The 19,311-nt window shown below is 39.2% G+C and overlaps 2 protein-coding genes across 3 annotated transcripts in view; one reads left to right on the top strand and one right to left on the bottom strand.

The window, feature by feature from the left end:
- The window catches only part of SPATA48 (spermatogenesis associated 48), a 71,020-nt gene extending 59,743 nt beyond the window's left edge, over window positions 1-11,277 (bottom strand). The window contains exons 1-2 of the mRNA XM_040644578.1: window positions 10,719-11,277; window positions 2,935-3,032 (exon numbers count right to left, since the gene is read on the bottom strand). Coding sequence (XP_040500512.1) covers window positions 2,935-3,032; window positions 10,719-11,277 — 657 coding nt within the window. The remainder of the gene's footprint in view (window positions 1-2,934; window positions 3,033-10,718) is intronic.
- A 2,884-nt stretch (window positions 11,278-14,161) lies between these two features.
- Window positions 14,162-19,311, top strand: part of LOC103674665 (zona pellucida binding protein) — a 121,449-nt gene continuing 116,299 nt past the window's right edge. For both annotated transcript variants that reach the window (XM_040644496.1, XM_040644497.1), the window contains exons 1-2: window positions 14,162-14,294; window positions 16,149-16,229. In XM_040644496.1, coding sequence (XP_040500430.1) covers window positions 14,162-14,294; window positions 16,149-16,229 — 214 coding nt within the window. The remainder of the gene's footprint in view (window positions 14,295-16,148; window positions 16,230-19,311) is intronic.

Below are 19,311 nucleotides of genomic sequence, written 5' to 3'. Positions count from 1 at the left end.
AAGATCCTTCATCACCATCAACATCATAAATGCCTCAACCTCCTAGAATTTCTTCACATTTCATAAGAGCTGATAAAAGATGGCTGCTGATGTCCAGATGTGATTACCATAAACAATGTGAAAAAGATTTTCCATTCTTGAGTCTTCCATGCTTTGGCTCTCTCTTGAAAATTGTGCTGCCATTTGACTTGGAGCTAGGATGAACACTGACAGCTGTTGCTGTGGTATGTGGTGCTTGTGTGGGGCCTTAGCTCCCAATATACAGCAGGGAAAGTGAGGGGACCCTCCAGGAAACCCCAGAAATGAGCACGTGGTGGATACGGTAATGGCGTCTACACATGTTGCTTCCGTCCTACTCTTCTATACATCCGGAATTTCAAGTAAATATATGTTCTTCTTTTTCACTGTATCCTAGATGTTTCTTACTCTCATTTCATATTTTCCATTTCTTGTGTATTTGTGCTGGATTATAAATGGTTTTTCCTCATATATCTACCAACCCCCCAATTCTCTGTGTCAGATCTGCTATGGTGTCCACTTACCATGTCTTTGTTTATTATACTCTTCAATTCTGGAACTATTCTCCCCCCTTTTCTAATTCCACATTTTGTAATTTTTAATTTCTTTTAAAAACACTCTAAACTCATCTTTTCTCTCCTTGCATATTTTCAACGTCTAGAATCAATTTGTGCCCCTTTTTGTTTTCTCTCATTCCTTTCTCTTTACATGTTTAGTTACTGCTGATTGTATGCTGGACATCATATTTTAAAAGTTATTGATAGAAATAATTTAGGGCTTAATAATTAACGTATTACCTTTCTCCAAAGAAGTTTTGTTTGTGTCTGCTTGCATCCTGGAAACGACAGCAATCTAAGAGCACCTTGATACCAGTTCAAGACTTGAAGTTTTCTCATTTACTTGGACCAAGCCAGGCTTTAATCTATTCAAGTGCTTTTTACTATTGATCTATCCTTTCTTCTAATGGGCAAGTCTCCAGGTATTCATCCCAAAGCAGTGGATTATTTTCAGAGATCAATTCCAACATTTGATCTTTTACATATATGAGACCACAAGATCCAGCTCAAAATTGTAGTTATCTCTTCTAGAATGACAAATTCTTGTATGGCCAAAGTGGTCTTGGATGCTACACTTAACTTTTAGAGTTTCCATCCTTTTGTTGACCTAGTGACTTCTCTCTCCATTATTAGCTTTTTGATATTTAAAGAAAAAAGAAATTAATCCAGTTGTTTTCCATTGCAAGTATTGTCCCATTTACCTGGTTAGCTTCACTACTGGAAGTAAAATATCCAGATTTATTTTCTGCAACAAAAAGTCTAAACTTATTTTAAATTCAAATAAGCATGTGAATAAGCATTTACATGACAAGCACCTACTTCAGTATTCTAACACTAAAATGCACAACTAGATAAAACATGGAGACTTGCCATGAATTTGCAGCTTAAATGAAAAACAAAAGGCACCAATGCCTTCAATTTCTTATAATGTTTACTTTGATTTGCTCTCAAAGGACTTACCTACAGGAGCAATGGATTCTTGGAAAAGTCTGGAGATGGAATAAGTGAAACTATTAAGTACCAATTTTCTTTATCCTTGCAACCAAATTCTGCATTTTATCTGGGTTTGGAATAGTTCAAAATAGGCCAAATTACTCCCATTTCTAAGGCCAACATTTTCTTATAAAGAAAAATCTATAGACAAGGAAAATTAGGAAGCCCTGACATGGGCGGATGGCGTCTTGATGAAGGAAGCATTGACGACATGTATTTCAAATGACTTTTTGGTTCCATAGTCATGTACTGTATGGTACAACTGCTGGTTGTGGGAGGTACGCCCCAGTCCCCTCTGTGGTTAAATGAGAATGGGCAATCATGAAGGAAGAGATGGGAAAAGTAGAAATAAATCTAATATTACAACTGCATATAAATTCTCGGGCAGATCAATTTTAGGAAGGGACTTACAGGAATGGAAACTGATTCCTTAAAAGTATTCATATCTTTACTGCTAATGGATGTGGGGTTTCTTTTTGGGGTGATGAAAATGTTCTAGAATTAGATCATGGTGACATTGCTCAATTCTGTATCTTAAAAAAAAAACACTGAACACTCTAAATGGATGACTTTTGTGGTATGTGAAACATATCCCAATAAAGCCATTTTTTTTAAGAAAAGAAAAAACCTTTAGATAACTGTATAATCTTTGGGGTCTTCAAATCATTCAAATATCATGGCTTTAGAGACTATATAATCCACATAGAAAAATGGCCAATAACACAATCCTTAAATTTAGAAAGATGCCTAGGTTTAAATTTTGGTTTCATACTTACTGTGGGGTTGAAAGTCAATTAGTTAATATCACCGGGCATTAGCTTTCTCAGATAAAGTGAGGAGAACAACACTGCCTTGTCCAGAAGCGGGACGGAAACAGGATTTTTGCTCAAGTCCTGCACTACAGGAGCAGTCGAGGTGAGGAGCAGCATAGAACCAGGATAAGAGACGAGTGACAATGTGGTCTCAGCAGGACCCTGCTTAGATCTAGATCTGTTTCCTCAAGGAAGTCAGCCAGCCATGGGGCAAAGGCTGAGGGGTCCATGTGGCAGGGTGCCGTCCTCCAGGCTGGTGGCGGTCAGCCATGTAGTGACCACCACTCGCTGCTACTGGAGGAGGATGCCCTTGCCAGTCAAGGGCGTCTGGGTTGGGCACTACCAGCATTTACTACTCACTCGTCCCCATAGCTTTGCTGGAGGAAGGCACAAGGTAAGACACACCACACAATCACTGTGAAGGGTTGCACAGTGCCTGGCACATAAGCAGTACTTTATAAATGGTAGCTATTTTTTGCAGGACTTAAAATATCAGACACGCAAAGCAATTAATTACGAATAGTGTATAACATCATCTGGTCAGAAAATCTTACTGTACATGTTGCTTCCTCATCAAATGCATACGTGTGATTTATTGAGCACGCTTCACGACGAGGCTGTAAAGGAGTAACTTTCAGTGGGCTTGTCCAACCTGAAAACAAAAATGTATAGTGTTTTGGGTTAAAAATGTGATAGAGGTTTTTTTCCCCCACCAGAAATATTTCCTATGAGAAAGCTAAACTGTATGATGTTAACTGACGTTTCGATGGATTATGTAACAATTTTTCTTAGCCATGAGAATTGAATAGCTCTGGAGTTTACATGTTAGGATAATTGTAATAGTGCAGAATTATTTGCTACTACTCATTATTTGAAGAAGTCTGTTGAGTACTATGAATCTGCATATCAGCATGTGGATGTATTGGGGATGGTGGCAACACAAAGGAGTCTGGTTACTATGCAGACAATTTATCTAATGATAGAAGTCCTAAGAGACTGGCAAGTATGCACACAGACTGCAACAAATATTTACTGTGTTTAAATGGAAGTAGATGTGTACACAAAGACAGAAGAGGGGGTTCCTGGTTTTGAGGTGCTCATGAACAAATGGAAAAGACAATCACCTAAATAGTTTTCAGTGTCATGTAGCAACTGTACTAATACTTGGGCTCCGAGTGCTGTGGGAGTGCAGAGGAAGAAAACTAACCCAGCCAGATTGTGGGGAGTTAAGAACATCTTCCTGAAGATAATATTTGATCTAACCTCAACAAAGGGGAAGTCAGGAAAATTAGAGTCTGAGAAAGCCTCGGCACACCACTGTTGCCTTGGAAAACAGAGGAGTCCACGTGAGAAGCATGGGTAGCCTCCAGGAGCAGTGTTCCTGGCTGTCCGAAGCAAGGAAAACTGACCCCTCTAACGCAAGGAACTGGATTCTGTACAACACGGATGAGCCTGATGTAGATTTTCCCCAGACACTGCACGTTTGGCCGGTTAGATCCTGAATAGAAAACCAGTTGAGCCTGGCCATACTTCTCACAAACCCGGGAACTAATAAATGGGTTTTGTGTTGGGCTGCGGAATCTGTGGCATTTTGTCACAGCAGGAAGAGAAAATATAGAGGCAGAGGCAAGAGGCCAAGACAAAGTGAGAAAGGCAGTGCTGGATTCCGTGATTATTTCAGTTTTGAGAATCTGGCTGAAGGAAACCCCCCAGAAGACTATAGGGCCAACAGTGGCAGGATGGCACTTCGTGGATCCACTGAAGCAGTGGTTTTGAAAAAGGAGGAAAATAGGAAAACAACAGAACCTAAAATTTGATTTTTAAGCCAGAGTAGGAGATAGGGAACAGGACGATGAATTACAGCTGTATACCTCAGGGTAGGACATTCATGCCTAAGTATGATGATGTCATTTCCATTACCTTGTTTCAGTATCTAATTCTGTGAAACAAAGCACCCCAAAGCCAAGTATCTTAAAACAACCATTCATTGTCTCTCAGGACTCTGAAGCTAGTAGATGTCATGTGGTGTAGCTTGGGATTGCTCAAGAGCTCCAAAATTGTCTCACTCACTGGCTGGCAAGTGGGTGTTGACTGTTACCAGAGAGCTCAGCTGGGCCTGCTGACCAGTGACTTGTGGTTTTTTGTTACTTTTATTCCCCCCTGTGGGCCTGTATTGATTTTTTTTCACAAAATAGTGACTGAGAATCGAGAGGAAGATCCCAAGGGGCCCAATCCCAATGTGCAAATACAAAAAAAGTCTCCACTTACAGCATGGTTGCTAATATAGGCTAGAGCCCAGAATCGATGTGGGAAGGAAACAGACCTCATCCCATGGTAGGAGGGGTGGCAGGCACACAGAGGAAGGAGTGAATTGCCAAGGGCCGCCTTTGGGACCAGTGATCACACACCTCTTCCTCATAATGCACAGTCTCACTTCACCACTTTCATGCCACCAAACAAATATCAAGTCCTTTGTCAAGGAAGACACTGTCCTATTTCTTCACTTCTTAGAGATTTAACATGTTTGAAACTGTGATATTTTCATTGTGAGTTGGCTTTCCCTGTAACCCATGAAATTGAGTGAGCTTGGAGGGGTCTGCCATGAACACTATTTTTCCATAGGCCCTAATTATTTTTATTATAAAACATTTCTATAATGTGGTACTTTTAAAGAAACAAAACTTTAAAAGAAAGATTTAAGGACTATTCTACGTATATTTCCTTATTCACATGTTTTCTCTTCTCTAACGGTTAGAACTACGTTTTTTTGGGGCGCCTGGGTGGCTCAGTCATTAAGGATCTGCCTTCGGCTCAGGGTGTTTTCCCAGGGTCCTGGGATTGAGCCCCACGTCAGGCTCCCTGGTCCACTGGGAGCCTGCTTCTTCCTCTCCCACTCCCCCTGCTTGTGTTCCCTCTCTCGCTGGCTGTCTCTCTCTGTCAAATAAATAAATAAAATCTTAAAAAAAAAAAAGAAATACGTTTTTTCAACATCTAAAATACTGTTGTTAGTGGTCTTCTCTGAGTTTTTTCTCAATATAGCTAAAGGTAAGTCAGTTTTGTTATTTTCAAAGAACCAGTCTCAGGTTTAGTTGATTTTTTCTGCTTTTCTGTTCTCTATTTATCGATATGCACCAAACATAGACCTTCAAAATATATGATGCAAATATTGACAGAATTTAAGGGAGAAGCAACTCTACAATAATAGTTGGAGGCTTTAATACTTTACTTTCAGTGATGGATAGAATAACTAGACAAAGATCAATAAGGAAATAGAGGACTCAAACAATAGTTTGACCCAAAAAACATATACAGAACACTTCATCCAACAGAATAACCGAGCAGAACACATATTTTTCTCAAGTGCCCATGGAACATTCCATAGAACAGACTATATTGTAGGCCACGAAGCAGGTCTTCATAATTTTTAAAAGACTGAAATCATACAAAGTATATTTTCTGATCACAATGGAATCAAAGTAGAAATTGATAAAATGGAATGAAACCAAAAATCAGTATATGAATAAACACCACACCTCTAAATAACCAAAGAAGAAATCACATGGAAAATTAGAAATTATCTTGAAACAAATGAAAACAAAAACACAAGACAACAAAAATTATGGGATTCAACAAAAGTAGAACTAAGAGGGAAGTTTATAGGTATAAACACTTATCTTAATGAAAAAAGATCTCAAATGAACAACCTAAATTTATAACTTAAGGAAATACAAAAAAAAAAAAAAGAAAAGAAAAGAAAGAAAGAAACTAAACCCAAAACTAGCAGAAAGAACGAAATAAAGATCAGAGTAGAGATACACAAAATAAAGAAGAAAAAAACAATAGAATCAATGAAAGCAAGAGTTGTTTTTTTGAAAACATAAAAAAAAAATTGACAAACATTTAGCTAGACGGACTCAGAAAAAAAACAGGGAAGATTCAAATAAACTAAAATCACAAATGAGAAAGGGGAGAGTACAACTGATTTTTGTTGGAGGAGGTCATCAAGAGGAGGTGACTACCTGTGAGCTGGACTTGGGAGGCTTCTCACCCACTCCCCTGTCCTTGAAATGTACCTTCTGCCCACTGGTTCCCCAGCAGGAACTGTTTCAAGAATGTAAGGTGTTGCTGAGACCATCTGGATGGTATATACAACTGAACCCTGTCTTATAAGGTCTTCATATAAACTTTTAGGATTCCAATGGCCAGGTGTGGAGATCTACTTGTCTTGCAGTTGCCAAGACAAGCCTTGTATATAAGTTCTCTTGCTTATTAAACCTGCCACTTACCCATCTGGGGTGCCCGCCTCTTTCTTTGTTCGTCTCTGCCCTCCATGTATGAGGGCCAGTTTTGGATTTCACCCAAAGAACTCCTGAGGTTGCAAACTAACAACTTTACAGAAATAAAAAGGATAAGAATGTACTATGAAGAACTGTGCACCAATAAATTATATAACCTAGGTGAAATAGACAGATTTCTAGAAACACACAACCTACCAAGACTGAATCATTAAGAAGCAGAAAATCTGAACAGATCTGTAACTAGTAAGCAGAATCAATAATCAAAAACTTCCTAACAAAGAAAAGCTCAGGACGAGATGGCTTCACTCGTGAATTCTACAAAACATTTAAAGAAGAATTAATACCAATCCTTCTCAAACTCTTCCAAAAATACTGGAGAAGGGAACGCTTCCAAACTCATTCTATGAGGCCAACATTACTTTGATACCAAAGTCAGACAAAGACATTACAAGAAAACTACAGATCAATATCCCTGATAAATATTGATGCAAAAATCCTCAACATACTAAAAAACAGAATTTATCAACACACTGAAAGTATTATACAGCATGACCAAGTGAGGTTTATTCCTTGAATGCAAGGAATTGTATTTGTGCATTGTTGAGGGAAATTTAAAATGCAGTATCCACTATGGAAAACAGTACAGTGGTTTCTCAAAACATTAAAGATGGAATTACCATGTAATAGAGCAATTCCACCTTTGGGTATATACCCCAAATTACTAAAAGAGGGGTCTTGAAGAGATATTTACACCCCCATGTTCATAGAAGTATTATTCACAATAGCCAAAAGGTGAAGCAACCCAAGTATCCATCGATGGATAAACAAAATGTGGTATATACATAAAAGGGGAAATCATTCAGCCTTAAAAAGAAATTCTGATACATGCTACAACATGGGCATTGTTATCCACGAGGACATGATGCTAAATGAAATAAGCCAGGCACAAAAAGACTGATACTTTATGACTTCACTTACATGAGGTTTCTAGAGTAGCCAAATTTCAAGACAGAAAGTAAAAAGCCAGGAGCTAGGAGGAGGGGAGGAGATAGGAAATTAGTATTTGATGGGTATGGAGTTTCAGTTTTTTAAGATGAAAAGTGTTAAGGAGATGAACAGTGGTGAAGATTGCACTTAATACTTATGAACCATACACTTAAAAATGGTTGATTGTTATGGAGTAAAAGTTTGGTTACCCCGCCAAATTCTTATATTGAAATTTTTACCCCCAATGTGATGGTATTTGAAGGTTGGGCCTTCGGGAGGGAATTCAGTTTAGATAAGGTCTGGAGGGTGTGGCTCCGATGATAGGATTACTCTCCTTATAAAAAGAGGAAGAGAGACCCGAGCTCTCTGTCTCTATCTCTCTGCCATATGAGGAAACAGCAAAAAGCAGGCCCTCTGCAAGTCAGAAAGAGGGCTCTCACCAAGATCCAAGAAAGCTGGTACCTTTATCTTGGACTTTCCAGACTAAATAAATGCCTATTGCTTAAGCCACCCAGTCTATGGTATTTGTTTTAGCAGCTTGAGCTGAGACAGTGGCTAAAAAGGAAAAAAGCAGGAAGATATACAAAGAGTTATAAGTATTGATATTAGGAAGCTGAATGTAGGAAGATCAAAGACATGATAATAGGCAACCTCTATTTTTCCTGTGATAAGGAAGATGTGTCATCTGCTGTAAGGAGAAGCAAAAAGACCAATGAAAGGCTTGAATAATTAGGATAAGTTTAGAGTACTTGATTGGTATGAGAAAGAAAGCCAACTAGGAACAAAAAAATACTGTTAATTGTCTAAACAAAGTTGGAATAAGGTAAGAAATCATCAATATAATCTTTTATGATACCGTTTAGGTATTTATGAAAGCCCACTGAAAAGTATACTGGTGTGATATATTTTACAAAGACTTTCTTATCAGAATGTATTCGAAATTATATGTATTTAGGTTCACTTAAAAATAAAAGAACTTATTATTTATAATTAATGATTATTTCCGAGATCTACAAAATCGTTGAAAACCTAGGACAAATTATATTGAACCGAATCCATGGACCACCAGTATTACTCTTTGCAACTGTAATAGCTAATATTAACAGCTGCTATTGAATGTTTTAACCAAGTTCCAGGAATTTTGTTAAGTGCTTTACATGTCTTAATTCATTTAATCCTTACAATTTTATTAGAGAAGTACTCTTATTGCCAAGGAATTGAAAATTCTGGACTAATAGCTAACATTTATTGGTGCATTCCTCCATGTCAGATATCTTTACATGAATTATATTAAATAGTCTTCACTATTACTTTATGAAGTATTACTAGTACGTGAATTTACAAATATGGATACACAGGCATAAAGAGCCCTGGGTCATATTGCAAGTAAGCCTTTCTATCAGGATTCAAGCCCAGAAATTCTACTGAATTCTGTTGTACTGATTCGGGTAGTGAGTTCCATACGTGGTTCTGAATTGGTGCAAAGTCTGTTAACCCTATTTTCATTGTATGTTAGCTTTAATAAATTATTTCTTCAACCTCTAATTTGTTGTAATAATGTTTTGAGAGTCCAATCTTAGAAAAACTTACAAACCAAAAGTATTGTTCTTAAAAATTACACTAGGCTAGGGTTTACTGCTTACCAACAAAGTGGTATACTGGTCTAAAATAGGACTACTAGAAAAAACAACTTCAATTCCTTTAAAGATGTATTCTTGACAAGGACTATTATTTTACATTGAAACATTAGCAAAATATTGAGTTCAAGCTGTTTTCTTCATAGAGTCAAAAAATAGTCACTAGTTCGGAATCATTAAGATGTTCTGTCTGCAAGACAGACCTGAACTCATCAATGGTTCAATGTGAATTACATTAGCTTTCAGTAATACCATATTTCACTAGATGGCATTTCCAAGAGATTATAAAATACTTATTTCTTAAAATGGGTTGTTGAACCTCATTCATATCCTTTATATGAAAATTCCAAACTGAGGAATTTCCCCAAGCCCATGTGTTAAGTCCACAGCTGAAGCGCACATTAAAAGCGCAACTCCTATTATATGCTTGTATCTCTCCAAATCGCTTCTGTCTGTTCAAAAGTGGGAATCTGCAGGGTGGGGCTGGGATGAAGGTTCTTCATTTCTATTACCTTTTCCTTTATTCTTACCACCTTCCAGGTCTCGAGTGACTATGGCCTCTCTCCATGGAGAAGTGGCAGGGACCATGAATCCCCACTGCTCCAACAAATGGTGTCACTATTCCTCCACATACTGTCTTCTTAGGCCTCTAGTCTATGGCCAGATGCCAAAGACCAGTGGAGGGGGGTGCAGCCTCTGGCACTAGAGGAAGCTTAGCATCTCTCACTACAGCATTTGGTCTTTTCCTTTCGACATGCTCGAAGATGTTAACCTTCTTGCACTCCCTGCTTGCCAGACACACCTCCATACAAAAATAGTCCATGTGGCTTTCCTTTTGGAAGTGTTTCTCACCCTTTCTGCACCAGGCCTGTGACACTCTTTGGGAGTTCTCACAGAGAAACTGTAAGGTATAGCTATCAGTAAGGGGTCATCAATTCTGTGCCTAGGGCTATGGAAGGGTTGCTTCGTAGCAGACCCCCAAATCTACTTTCAACTACCTGCCCATTTCATTTCAGCTCCTGTGACCTCTTTATAACCACCAAAAGATTTGTTTTTTCAAGGGAGACAGACAGATATGGAGGCATGCTACACAATTATCAAAACTAAACATGATGCTGTTGTGGAAAAACTAGGTTATCCACATGTCTAGAATAAATTATCTGATATACCTCTTGTGTTGGTCACTTACCCTAATTAATGCACTTTTTAAAAAAACCTTTTTTTCAAATAGGTTTATAAAAGGCTAGTCATTCTTACTAGTTTTTCCTTACAATCTATAATTTAAAAATACGAGCTCCTTCTTCAGTTCTTTATAATTTTATGTGAAATTTACTGCTGAATACACAGTCTTCTATCCACACTCTTCTCCCTTGTTTGAATGTTTAAAAATTATAAAGCCCATGTCACTTTATTTACCTCCGAGTCTTGCTCTGATGGAAATGTCTGGCGTTGCCCTGGAATTCCATCTCCTGTCTTGTTTTAGTTCTTCTAATAAAATGTTTTGCCTTTTCAGTGTTGTTTGAAATCCCATGTCTGGTCTGGGAACTCGGTGTTGTGGTTTGACATCACTGAAATCCACCAGGCTTGGGATTGTTCTGCCAATGCCAGGCTTTAAATCAGCATCACCACCAGGACTCAAAAACCCTGAACAGGAATCACCCAAAGGCACATCATCCCTAAGTGGAAATAATGGATAATCTCGCCCATATGGTGGGGGATAAGGATAGTGTAAATGGTAGTCTGGCAAGACTGAAGGGGGATAAGGGTGAAATTTAAGAAAAGTAGGGTTGCATTTCTTTTCAATTCTGCCATAGTTATGTCTGTCCTCAATTCCTTTCACAAAAGGCATGTTCATTTTCCTTAAGCGATCATGGTAGTGCGGGTAATCTATATTCTCAACGGTCTTTCTTCCTGAAAGAATGGACCTTTCAGAGATACTTATCTTTCCAGGTGTGTACTGTGAATCCATATCCATGGCCTTTCTCTTTAGAATTTTGGATGACTGTAAACTAAGTACTTCTGATGACTCCTTTCTATTTTTCCATAAAACTTACTATGTCCAATAGTTGACGATTGGTTAATCTAACATAAAGTTACTAAATTGGTTTTCTAAATGTTGATAAAGTAGTTTTTTTTTTAAGGTAAATATTTTTTCCTCTACCAAAAGAAGTATAGGGCAGTAAGGGACCAGGACAGAAAAAACAAAACAAAACAAGAGTCCTTGTTGCTTGGCAACAGCTAGAACTCTAACACATTGGACTATTTAGTATATATGTCATAATTTAATTCTTAGGAAAAACAAAAATAGCCTTGTTAGTAATATTTTCATGATAGTTTCCTTCCCACTGTTCACTTGTTACTTATTTTTAAATGTTTCCATAAGTTGATATTTTATAAGTAAATGATATTCACTAAAGAGTATAAAGCAGTTAATTGAGAATATAATCTTAAAGTATATATCTCACTAAAATTAAGTATTTACCTTATAGATATAATAAATGACAAAACTCACTACCTAAATAAATGTAAATTTAAATGCAGTGCAAAGAATGAACAGGTCTTATACCACAGTTAACTCAGTGCACCTATTTTTTAAGAAATACAATTAATAGTCAAAGTACAAGTTCATCTTTAAAATGCCCTAAATTACCTTACCTTTTGGCTACCAATGTACAGAATAAGACCAATGGGATTTTTTAACTCATTTCAGAAAACTACAATAAGGTATAAGTTATTAGCTCATAAAAAATACCATTAATATATTGGTCATTTAGACGCTCATTTCAATGAGATAATTTGGACTTGCATGAAAACTGCTACCACAGGAATTCCAAATATTGGAATTTGGACACAGGGCTCACACCATCCCTTCTGGAGTAAAACAAAAACAAGAAAAATAAAACCATGCAAACATGAATGAGAAACCTACTTTCATATTTCCAGCAATCGGCTTTCCATCTTTAGATTCACAGCATGCATGAACTACAATCTCCAATGTAACAACCTATTCTCAGGTTGAATATTAGGAATTTACAAAGTAGATGAAAGTAGGAAGGACTGATGAACTGAAGCAAATTCTTGATGGCAGAAAACAAAAGTCAATGACAGTCAAAAGTCCATTTGGTATTGCGCAGGTTTACCTGTTTATAAAAATTAAGAGGAGCTTTAGCAGGGTGTATACCTAGACATAGTGATTGTGCACTATTCAGTAAAATATATATTTATTTGATGTGCTCAAAGAACTGCAAGGTCTTGACCAAAATACTGGCTAGTTCTAAATCATACTAAAACATGCTCAAGCACAGTAAAAATTTTTTAAAAGATTTTATTTATTTGAGAGAGAGAGACAAAAGGCACAGAGGGAGAGGGAAAATCTCAAGCAGACTCCATCAATCTCCCTGCCGGGGACTGATCCCAAGACTCAGATCATGACCTGAGCCGAAACCAAGAGCTGGAGGCTTAACCTACTGTGCCACCAAAGTGCCCCTCCAGCACAGTAAATTTAACTCACACCTTATTTAGATTAGAAAGAATTTCTAAAGATGTAAATCTACTCAGTGGAATAAACCGTACTGTATACAGTTTACCAAGCAGCTAACACATGCATGAAAATAGCCGGAAAACTCAAGGAAGTCCTGGTCCTGGTACAGAAAGAGCCCTTTTCCCCTTCTGCTCATTCTTTCCTTCCTCCCTTTTTTCCTCCTTCCTTCCTTCTTTTTAAAATTTATGAAGATTTGAATGCATACTGTATGCTAGGAACTATCCTGGAGTTGAGGTTAAAATGGTGACAAAACAGACAAGATCCTAGCTTCAAAGAGTCAAACACAGAACATGGAAATCAGGCTAGCTGTAAGGCAGCAACGGGCGGTGACAGCTGTAATCAGCACACACCTGAAGGCATTCGCCCTTCGAGATACACAACCAAAGAAGTGAGGAGGCTGAATCAGGCGGTTAGGCTGTCCATTCTAAATCCCTCTTCTAGAACACAGCACATCCAGCGACGGATCACTCATTTCTTCCTAGTGAAGGTAACAATGCACGTCTTTGTGAGGCATTCTGTACTCAGCTGCTCACGCTCCATTCTTCAATGCATTTGCCTTAACTGTGTAAGATGTGTTTGTGTCGTGGCCCAGTTCCCGTCAAGTACATCCTTCCGCTGCAGAGCAGCAGAGGCATGATCCTCTTTTACACGTTCCGGCTATAAATGCTGACAGGTGTCTTTATTTACTTCTCGAACTTACGTAGAAAAGACAATCTTCCTAGCCGAATGTTGCACACAAGTCAACCTCCTCTATTCTGCCCACTGAGCTTCTCTCCGGGGCTACAGGTCTTACTTTCAGTCACACTGGTGTGCGCGCATCTACCCCCCACTCAGGTGCTACCCATCCATGAAGTAGGGGCAGGTGACATCAGGGGCCAGCAACCCCACGAGGCCGGGACCCTGCGCTCACGCACTCAGTTCCCACTGCCTACTGTTCGGGGTTGGCCCCCGATGGTGAAGCTCGGTCGGCCAGCTCCGGAAACGGCCTCCCTCGGCCCACGACCGCGCACTCAAAGGGAAAGGCACGCGCTGTGGGGTTCGCGATTCTTCTCCCCCACCAGAGCTTCGGCAGGGCTCCCTGAGCGGCGCCCGGTACCGAAGGCCCGGTCATGGATCGGCACGGAGGGCAGCACTGCAGCCCTTGGGTGGCGTCGAGTGACGCGGTCCAGGGAACAGACAGCCATGCCTCGCCCCCGCCCTGGCGGAAGTGGCGGCCCGTCCTTCCGGTCCACTGCCCGCCGACTTCCGGCGGGCAGGTGGGCGCGCGCCCCCTAACGACCTTCTGCGCCGACGGTCGGCAGGCGGCGGCGGCGATTGGATGGAGGCCTCGGCCCCCGGCCGGCGGCGGCGGCGGCGGAGCTGGCGGCGGGCCCCGGCCGCGGGCTCCCCGCTCACCCGGGCCGCGGTCATCCTCCTGCTCTCCGCCTTCGTGGCGCGGGCGTCCCCGTCAGGTGAGGCGTCGGCGCCGCTGCCACGGGCTCCGCGGGGCCGCACCTCCCGCCTGGGACTGGCCTCCCCGTACGCCTGCCGAACCGAAGAAGCGCCGGTACTGGCCGGAGGGGTGTGTGTTCGCGGGGACCCCGCAGAGGACCCTGCGTTGGCGCGGGGTGCCAGGTGACTGGAGAGATTGTTGCCGCACAGGCAGAAGAGCTCCGGGAACAGCCTCCGTGCGCGGTGTCCGGTTAGCCTGGCTGTGAATCACCGCCCTCCTCCGCTCCCTCCCGCCGTCCCCGGTCGGTCCGCCAGCTCCGCAGGACGCGGCGTGCCCGGCTTCCCTCTTGGTGCGGTTTGGACCCTGTGGACCGCCCTGCTCGTCCTGTCCTGGGTCCGGCAGCTCCACCTGTCGGTCTTAGTTATAAAAATGCAGGGAAGACCGGGAAGGTGAAGTTGAAACTTTTTCTGCCGCCATTTGTTTCATTTGTGTCCCAAAGAGTTCCATCCTGTTTTCGAACGTGTTTCAGATATGCGTGAGCACACGCTGAAGGGAGGGTTTCAGCTGCCGTCGTGTAACCGAGAAGGTTCGGGCTGCGGTATTTTGTGCTCAAATGTTAGACTTTGTAAAAATAAAGTATCTCCCAGCATTGGATAATAAAACTCAAAAGAGATTTGGTCAAAATGCTAAAAATTGTACAAAGGATCGAAGAAATGGGGAGACAGCTTCTCCAAGAAAGTAAATGTAGAAGGATTGTAGAGGAAGGCACAGGATAAGGAGGAGAAAGGAAAATGGAGTGAATGCATAGTCTAGGCATCAGGACACGTAAGGTGCTGTTCTAAGGGGATAGCCGATAACCTTTAATTAGCCTATAGGACAGGATGCTTCTTGGCCGTGGCCCATGGTCTTATACTAGTTGGGGGGGGGGCGTGTGCTATTTTTAGATCCAATCACAAGATCAGACCTGAGGATATAAGACCTAGAGTAAGTAGGCAGTACCTTAATTCAATAAGCGCTGAATAGAAAAGACTGATATTCATATAGCATTTTACAGCTTGTACCACTTTCCATTCAGTCCTCACAATAACGCTGTCAATCCGAAATGTGGTCTCATTTTGCAGATGAGAAAATCCTAGAGTTTAAGGTGACTTTCCTAAGGCCAGTAAGTGGTCTTCTGACTTTCAATACACCCTCCTCCCTCTCTCTTAAATGTTCTTTGGGTGGATGCTTTATTCAGTTTTTTATATTGCCTCAACCGCGTGGTCTGTGCACACTCTTAGGTCCGTTTGCTCATTCAACTATGACCGAAGAATCTCAGAATATATCGTATTTAACTGTTAATATATTGTTTGTCTAATGTGCCAAGATGCTTAGTACTGATTCTTGATAAGTTGACATAAACATTGATCCTACTATCAATGGATCCTGCTATCAATGGAGCTTATAATCTAATGAAAAATTATATACATGCATAAAGAACTATAATAAAATACAATGTAGACTGTCATAAAAGAGGTGCTGATGATGGAAGTAAGGAAATGTGAGAAATGGTAAGGACAAACAAGGTTTGCAGGAAGAGGGACTTGTGATTTGGGTCCTGAAGAGGGGGGATTTGGATTTTGAAAAAGAGTATTCTAAGTGGTTGTAGGAAACAATCCTGAAATGAGATGCAGTAGGGGAAGTAGTGTATAGGTTAATTTCACTGGCATATAAGGGGGATAGTGGAATCAAAGGGGAGAGGACAAATGTTGGAAGAGATTGGCTTATGGTTCCTCCTTCAACCAGATCAAATATGCAGTGATATTCTACTATTTGAATATCTTGGAATTTCTCATGAGGCAGATTGCTGATCATTTCTTTTTGTTTTTGATAGTTGGATATTTGATTCGATTACCAAGAGGTTTTCGCTTAACCCAAGATACGGTGAAAATAGTGGGATCATCAAATTTTCCAGGTATTAATAAATAGATGTTCAGTACTTTTAAAGAAGTATTTAGCATTTGTTTAAATTTTATCAGTCTTGTCCAAAAGGCTAATGTTCCCCAGACGTCCTAAGACCCTTTTCCTTCTATGGAAATGGATTAGAGTTGTTTCCGAATGGTTTGATTCATCCAGCTCTGATTCTGTTTGCTGTAACTGCTTACATGTGTGAAAATAATTATTTGTAGAAGTTATCTAATTAAGGTTGTCTATAGTGTTTCTGCTTGTTATTTTATAATTATTGGCCATAATACTAAACATATGCAGTTCAAATATGCTAAAAAATTTTTTCGGATGAGATCTGTATTATAAAGGTTTTGGATTCATAAGCTTTTCCAGTGGTCATATGAGAGGCATAGCAGCCCAGACTTTTTGTGGTGTTTTGTTTTGTTTCTGAGGTAAATTTGCATGCTTAAAATTCCTCCTTTGAAGTGTACATTCCAGTAGTTTTTGGTACATTGACAGGGTTTTGCAACGATCACTATGTAATACTGCAGCATTTTGATAGCTCCAAAAGAAACACCATACCCATTAAGCAATCGTTTTCCAGCCCCTGGAAACCACTAATATACTTTCTATCTCTATTAATTTCCCTATTGTGGACATTTTATTTAAGTGGAATCATACATGCTGTGGTGCTTTGCGTTTGGCTTCTTTCACTTAGTATAGTGTTTTCGGATTTATTCATGTCATAGAGTGTATCAGCACATAATTCCATTTTGTGGCTGAATAATATTCCATTTTATGGATATACCACTTTTTATGTATCCATCAATTATTGGATTTTTGGGTAGTTTCCACTGTTTGGCTATTATGAACAATGCTGTTACCAACATTCCTGAAAAAGTTTGTGTGTGAACCTAAATTTTCAATTCTCCTGAATATATACCGAGAACGTAGGGTAACTCTATGTTTAACATTTTGAGGAACTGCCAAACTATTTTTTAAAAAGCCTTTATTATTTTAAAACAACAACAATGTATGAGGATTCATACATTGCCAACATTTGTTACTGTTTATCTTTTTTGATTATAGCCATCCTAGTGTGTGTGAAGTGTGTGTGTGTGAAGTGGATTTTCAAGTGGATTTTCAAGTGGTTTTGATTTGCATTTCCCTAATGTCTAATGATGTCTAAGATATTTTTATGTGTTTAATGGACGTTTGGATATCTTCTGTGCAGAAATATCTGTTCAAGTCCTTTACCCATTTTTTAATTGAGTGTTTTATTAATATTGAGTTGGAAGTTATTTTTAATACATTCTGGATATTAAACCCTTATTAGATATTTGATTTACAAATATTTTCTCCAATTCTGTGGACTGTGTTTCCACTGAAAAATTTTTTTAATTTCTAAATTTTAATTCTAGCATAGTTAACATGAAATGTTATATTAGTCTCAGGTGTACAATATAGTGATTCAGCAGTTCTGTACATTACTTAATGCTCATCACACACACGATAATGTGCTTTTAATCCCCTTCACCTATTTCCCTCATCCTTCCACCCACCTCCCCTCTGATAACCATCTGTTTGTTCTCTATAGTCAGGAGTCTGTTTCTTGGTTTGTCTCCCTTATTTTTTTTTCCTTTATTCATTTGTAAGAGCAGCCCAAATGTCCATCAATTAATGAAAGGATAAAGATGTGGTATATGTATACAATGGAATATTACTCAGCCATAAAAGGAATGAAGTCTTACCATTTGCAACGACATGGATGGAGCTAGAGTGTATTATGCTAAGTGAAATAAGTCAGAGAAAGACAAACACCATATGATTTCACTCATGTGGAATTTAAGAAACAAAACAAATGAATAAATGTGTTTTCACTTTTTTAATAGTGTCCTTTAAAGCACACATTTTAAACTGATAAAGTCTAATTTCCATCTTGTTCTTTGGTACTAATATGCTAATTAGGTGTTGTATCTCAGAAACAATTGCCTACTCAACAAAGTTTTATTCCTGTATTTTTTACAAGAATTTCATAGTTTTACTTGTTATGTTTAGGTCTTTGATCCATTTTGGATTAATATGCAAGATAGAGGTCAAACCTCATTCTTTTGCATGTGGATATCCAGTTGTTCCAGCACCATTGTTCAAGATACTTTTCTTTCCCTGTTGAATTTTCTTGGTACCCTGTTGAGAAGCAGTTTGCCATAGATATTTGATTTTTTTTCTGGACTCTGCATTCTTTTTCGTTGATCTCTATATCTTTATGCCAGTACCATGCTGTCTTGATTTCTCTTGCTTTAGAATAAGTTTTATGAGTCCTTCAGTTTCATTTTTCCTCAAGATTGTTTTGGCTATGCTGGGTCACTTGCAATTCCATATTAATACTAGAATCAGATTGTCCATTTCTGCAGAAAAGTCCATTGGGATTTTAGTAGGGATTGCACTGAAGTGTAAATCAGTTCTGGGAGTACTACCAACTTAACCATATTAACTTTTTCAATTCATGAACTTGGGGTATCTTTCCATCTACTTAGATCTTCTTTAATTCCCCTCAGTGATGTTTTATAGCTTTCAGTGTACAAGTCTTGCACCACTTTTGTTTAGTTTATTCCTAAACATTTTATTCTTTTTGATGCTGTTGTAAATAGAACGGTTTTATTTAGGTTTTGGATTGTTTGTTGCTATTATATAGAAATACAATTGAATTTTTCAGATTGCTGTTGTAGTCTGTCATCTTCCTGAATCATTTATTAGCTCTCTCTCTCTTTTTTTTTTTAGCTGTTGGGGGAGTTATTTCTTAGGATTTTCTAAGTATAAGATCATGTCACCTGCAAATAGAGATAGTTTTATTTTTCCCTTTCCAATCTGGATATCTTTTGTTTTTTTTCTTGCCAGTTGCTCTAGCAGAACCTTCAGTTCAGTACTGATGATAACAGATATCCTTGTCTTCCTCTCTTAGAGAGGAGGAAAGGTTTCAGTCTTTCACTATTAAATATGACCTTAGTTGTGAGTTTTTTGTAGATGCATTTTATCAGATTGAGAAAGTCCTTTCTGTTCCTAGTTTGTTGAGTACTTTTATTGTGAAAAGCTGTTGGATTTTGTCAAAT

This window comes from Ursus maritimus, unplaced genomic scaffold (genome assembly GCF_017311325.1).
Source record: "Ursus maritimus isolate PB19 unplaced genomic scaffold, ASM1731132v1 scaffold_3, whole genome shotgun sequence".
NCBI classification, from domain to species: domain Eukaryota; kingdom Metazoa; phylum Chordata; class Mammalia; order Carnivora; family Ursidae; genus Ursus; species Ursus maritimus.
The sequence above is the reverse complement of the archived record's forward strand: the minus strand, read 5'-3'. Positions and strand labels throughout refer to the sequence as shown.